General features: G+C 47.1%; 1 gene segment (V, D, J or C); it reads right to left on the bottom strand.

The window, feature by feature from the left end:
- Window positions 1-420: 420 nt before the first annotated feature.
- Window positions 421-1,066, bottom strand: LOC119244035 (immunoglobulin lambda variable 1-40-like). The segment is given in 3 exon segments: window positions 421-450; window positions 610-941; window positions 1,021-1,066. Coding segments are annotated over 3 exon segments (408 nt in total).
- Between the last annotated feature and the right edge of the window lie 4,396 nt (window positions 1,067-5,462).

Raw genomic sequence — 5,462 nt, 5'->3', positions numbered from 1 at the left:
TGCTCATTAAGTTTGAACATGGTTTGTCTGTTTACATTACTGGGTGACATTGGAATGTGAAAACCTGCCACAATTGAAAGGAGACCAGGGCTGAGGTTGGGTGGTCTTGGGCAGGAGAGGGTCCTTCAATCGGGTGGGATGGAGTCACGCAGAGAGCCCAGATGCTCACTGTGTCCACCTTGCTTGAGTGGGACCAGACCTCCCCTGAGTATCCAAGGCAGCAGCAGCACAGTCCAAACCCAAGGGCAGGTGTGTAGGTTTGGGGACTTGCAGTGCCACCAAGGCTTGTGCTGTGGGTCAAGGCAAGTGTCACTGCTATTGGAGCCTCACAGCTGGCCCACAGGCTGCTTGCTCAGGTTGGCCCTAAAACCAGGCAGCTGAGGCAATCCCGACTTGACCTGGTCACACCATGTGACAGCTTCACCTAGGGATGTGCTGCTGGGAGTGACTCTGAGGACAGAGGGAGGGAGGGGCCTGTGCCAGGGGCTACCTGGGAGGAGCCTGGGCCAGGGCAACAGTAGAGAAGAAGCAGAGCCCCAGGCTGAGCCTCAGCAGCAGCTGCCAGGGGTGCCTGCTCTTGGCAGAAGAGAAAGGGGGTTTTTGTCTCACTTCCCCACAGGCCTGGAGCACTGTGGGAGCACTCAGACTGTTATCCCAACTTGAGCAGTAATAATCAGCCTCGTCCTCAGGCTGGAGCCCCGTGATGGTCAGGGTGGCTGAGCTGCCAGACTTGGAGCCAGAGAATCGATCAGGGACCCCTGTGGGCCGTTTGTCATTACCATATATCAGGAGTTTGGGGGCTGTTCTTGGGAGCTGTTGTTGCCAGTGCACAGAATTACTCCCGATGTTGGAGCTGCTTCCAGTGCGGGAGATGGTGACCGTCTGGCCCAAGTTCCCAGAGACTGATTGTGGCTGAGTCAGCGCAGACTGGGCCCAGGATCCTGGAAGGGAGAGAGAACAGGAGATGTCGATGCTGGGGACAAGAGGATTTATCAGGCTTCTGTCCCCAAACTGAGTTACCTGTGCAAAACGAGAGAAGCACTAGGAGGCGAGGCGTCCAGGCCATGGTGCTCAGAGCCCCTGAGGTCCACATGGGTCTGGGCTGCCCCAGGCCTCCTTTTCTTCCCCACCCTCTGCCACAGGAGGGGCTTTGCATGCAAATTGTTCACCCAGGGACTGCCCATTCCCTCCCTGAGCCCTGGTGGTGGGACTCAGCTCACACCCCACATTGAGCAGGAGGGAGGTTGGCTTCACCCCTAGGGAAATCGGTGGGAGGAAGCACCTGCTGGCACCACACAAGGGTCCCTGCTCAAGGGACTGAGCTAGCCCAAGAGGACACAGCTGCTGAGTGCCCAATGGATTCAGGGCTCAGCCCCTCAGTACTCAGGCATTTCTGCATAAATAATCCTTACTATACAGTGCTCAGGACACACAGGACAGCCCCAAAGCGCCCCCTGCGGGTCACAGGGCACACACTCACCAAGACCCAAAGCCCTGGGAGCCCAGCTGGGGTCTGCACATCACCAGGTCACATTGTAGTCACACTCCTGGGACTGACTCACAGTCACAGGGTCACTGAGGCGCCCCCACTCTCAGTGGCGACCTGGTGAATGAGATGCCGCATGGACATAAATAACCGCTTATTTTTTATGACCAGAGAAGACACGGCAAGCATCATATTCTTCCACTGGTAGACAATTTTGAATTTGGATGCATTTTCACTTTTCCAAAATCATATGTTTTAAAGCAATGCACTACAACTACTCTCCTGTACATTAATTTGCACCTATCTTTACCTTCTATTTTTAGGGAATTTAATCATATTACTTATTCACAAAGTGAAAGAAGAACAAGGAATTATTATTGATGTTCAAATTATTTTGCAATGTGTAATGCTTTTGGTGTCTTATTAAAAATTTTTACCAGGGCCTCCCCAGTGGCGCAGCGGTTGAGCGCTGGGTTGCGAAGCTGCCTGCCACCTCTGCGACGCCGGTTCGATTCCCGGCTGCTCCCCGGCCACCAGAGGAGGGTCCCGCATGGCGCGCAGACCTCTCCTGCCGCCTGCTGCTCCCCTCAGCAGTGCACTTCGGTCCTTCTGCCTGCTCTGCTCCCCGCTCTGGCTCTGGTGAATTCTCTCACCCTCCCGCGCTTCTGACTGTACCCAGTGCATGTATAAACCAAAAACAAAACAAACAACAAATAAGTAAAGAAATAAGACATGCCTCTAGAAAATTAAAAAAAAAATTTTTTACCAATATTTTCAGCGATGCTTTCTTCAATTTTTTTTTTTATTTTGCAGTTCATTCCTTCAACTGTTTAAGTGAATTTTTTATGAGGCAAGAGATTTAGGTCATTCATTGACCCCAGTGGATCTGCAATTGTTCTATCACCTTTTGTGGAAAAGACTGTTCTTGTCTGGAAGACTTTTGCATATTTGTCAACAATGATCCCAACATTATTGGGTCTATTTCTGGATTTTCTATTCTGTTACACTGACATACGTGTCTATCCCTGATCTAAACTGTCTATCTTGTTTCAATAGAAATTGAAATAAACATTAAGTCAATTTGAAAATAATTGATAATTTGCCAAGGTGAGTCTTCTCTCTACAATCGGACACATCTACACTGTGCCAATCACTTAGAAGACACTTACCTCCACTGGCCAGTTTTCTGCAGGGATGTTTTTATATCACTTGATATATGTACTCCCAAATATTTCAGTTTGACAGATGCTAGCTAGCATTGCCAGTTAGTTTTCCCTTGTTGTATCTAAAAAAATACCCCTAAATAATATTTTTATTGTTCTGGTATTATAGAGTCTTCTGGGAATTACATATGACTCTTGGAATTTATAAATGTATAAATTTTTAGCTGCTTTTATATATTCTATGCTTTGCATCACCTCCTCTATAATAAAGGGGACAAATGCATCCCGTTCTTTTGAGTCTGTGGCCTTCATGGTTTTCTTCCCTGTGGTCCTGCAGGATCGTCCAGTCCAGATTGATGGGCAGTGGTGAAGGTTATCGTGCTTGTCTCGTGAAGCTCTAGGGGGAGCATATTCAGGGTTTTACCTTAGGTGTGATCTGAGCTGCAGGGCCCCCTAATTCCCTTTATCCACTGAGGATGCTGCCATGGCTTCTCTGGGTTGTTCTCATGAATGGGGTTGACATTTAAAAATGTCTTTTCCATCTTGATTGATTGATAACATCCTGTGATTTTTCCTCCTTCAGCCCTTTCATTATGTAGAGTGCATGGATCATTTTTAAAATAACTTGAGTATTGAGGTGAAATAAATGCATGAAAATTCAGAGATATAATTCAAGGGATGCTTGGTGTGTTGGCCTCCTAGTGATGCTTTAGCAATCAATGTACCACAATGGGTAATCTAGAAAGTATAAATTTATTGTCTGATAATTCTGGAGTCTAGAAATCCCAAACTCTGTTTGCCAGGGTCTTGTTACCTCTGAAATGAGGAGTGGCATCTTTCTTGCCTCTTCAGAGTTACTGGTGATTTGCATGAAATCTTTGGAGTTTCTTTACCTACAGCTAAGTAGTTATAATTTCTGCCTTCAAGGGATGTCCTTGGAGGTCATATTAGATTAGGAGGCCCCCCTTCTCCCATAAGACTTCATCTTAAAAATAAAATTAAAAACAATATCGAGTCTCCCCGGCGGCACAGTGGTTGACACTGGGTTGCAAAGCTGCCAGAGGCTTCTGGAGCGCTGGTTCGATCCCCGGCCGCCAGGCGAGGATCCCATATGGTGTGCAGACCTCTCCTGTGGCCTGCTGCTCCCCTCAGGAGTGTACTTCTTCAGTCTGCCTGCTCTGCTCTCCCTTCTGGCTCTGATGAATTCTCTCACCCTCCGAACTTCTGACTGTACCCAGTGCTTTTGTAAATAAATAAATAAATCTCTAAAAAAAAATCATCTTTGAAATTTTTGTTATTCCACCTCAACATATCTACTTAGGGTAAACAGTTTAACAGAAACATTTGGGAAGAAGAACCTTCCCAAGACTTTGTACTTTAAAATGCAACACAGTTGGAATGCAATACAATGCTTTCTTATTAAATAAAATTAAGTAATAGAGAAAAGGAAGACTTTTTTTTGTTGTTTTGTTGATTTTGTTAAAACCTGGTTGACCAAGGAAATCACTGGAGATGATTTGTCTGCAGAATATGTTTTTGACTTCAGTCCTTAGATCTGACCCAGAAGGAACTCTTCTTTCTGGAATATGGAATGGGAATTGAATTTTCTGGACAAGATTCTCCTAAGTGATTCACAATATTCCTCCACAATAGGCCTCAACAGGAATGGAAATCAATTCAGATCTATTCTTGCAAATTTCTCTCTAAGGATAGTGAGCATTCAGGCTGCCCGATGGCTCAGAAGTCTGGTGTGTCATCCTGATGTCAAGAGATCATATTTGTACCCGGTCTCGTCAAGCTTGGGTTTGTGTTCCAGCTCCCCATCCTGGCCTCTCGCTATGTTGTACTCACTGTCGGGCAGAGAGCTGCAGTATTCGGCCTGCTTTGAGCTGGGCCTCTGACAGAGAGAGGGCGTCTTTGGCCCAAAGGTAGGACCTGAGAACTGGGCCCCATCAGGGGTGTTTATTCTCTGTCCCACACATCACTGTCCTGAGGGCCTGAGCAGGCTTCTCCTGGAATCAGTATGCTGGAGACCATTGGTGACCTCTCCAGTGCTAGAACCAGAGAGGGAAGTGATGTCCCTCTTGGGGATATGGTCAGTATGGCTCCTGGGTCACCACAGCCTGACTCCTGGACCCTGAAAATCAACACACCAGAAAATCAACACACCAGAAAGAAGAGAAAAGACAAGTGACTCCCCAAAAGGCAGGGCTCTGAAACCTCATGAACCTGGGCAGTGAGCAAGGAGGGGGAGGTGGAGGACAGGCACCCAGTGAATGGTAAAGACTTTCCAAAGTTCCCCTGAACTCACAGCTGGTGCTGGTGTCTGCGATGTCCCTTTCTCTCTCTCAGCTCCCTGGGTAAGGGTGTGTTTGTGGTGCACTATGCAAATATGAGTCTCACCACCATTCAGTTCTGCGTCCTGAGAGCCTAGTTTGGAGTTTCACTCTCAGGAGGAGGCCTGGAGTGTTTGGGTGTCTGAGTGTGTCCCTTGGGAGGAAGCACCTGCTGTCACCGTCACTGGGTTTATGAGCACAGCCAGGATATGTCACACAGAATGCTTAGAGTTTCCCTACAGCCTTGCCCTCATGAGAAGTCCCACAGCAGCCCCTGCTGGCACACACAGGAGACTATTAGTGATGTGAGGACATATGCAGAAGAAACTTGAGCCCTTTTTTACTTTAAATGAATAATTGTTACCTATTCTTGAGTGCCTGAAGAGAGCTTTCATCTTGCTCAATTGTTATCTCAGTTTTATTTTTTCATTTTGTTGATATTTAAGAACTCTTTTTAAGTTCTATTATTTTCTCCTT

The sequence above is a fragment of the Talpa occidentalis genome, unplaced genomic scaffold, assembly GCF_014898055.3.
Source record: "Talpa occidentalis isolate TD23 unplaced genomic scaffold, MPIMG_talOcc4v2.1 talOcc4.14, whole genome shotgun sequence".
Lineage (NCBI taxonomy): Eukaryota > Metazoa > Chordata > Mammalia > Eulipotyphla > Talpidae > Talpa > Talpa occidentalis.
Note: the sequence above shows the minus strand (reverse complement) of the source record. Positions and strands in the feature narration are given on the sequence as shown.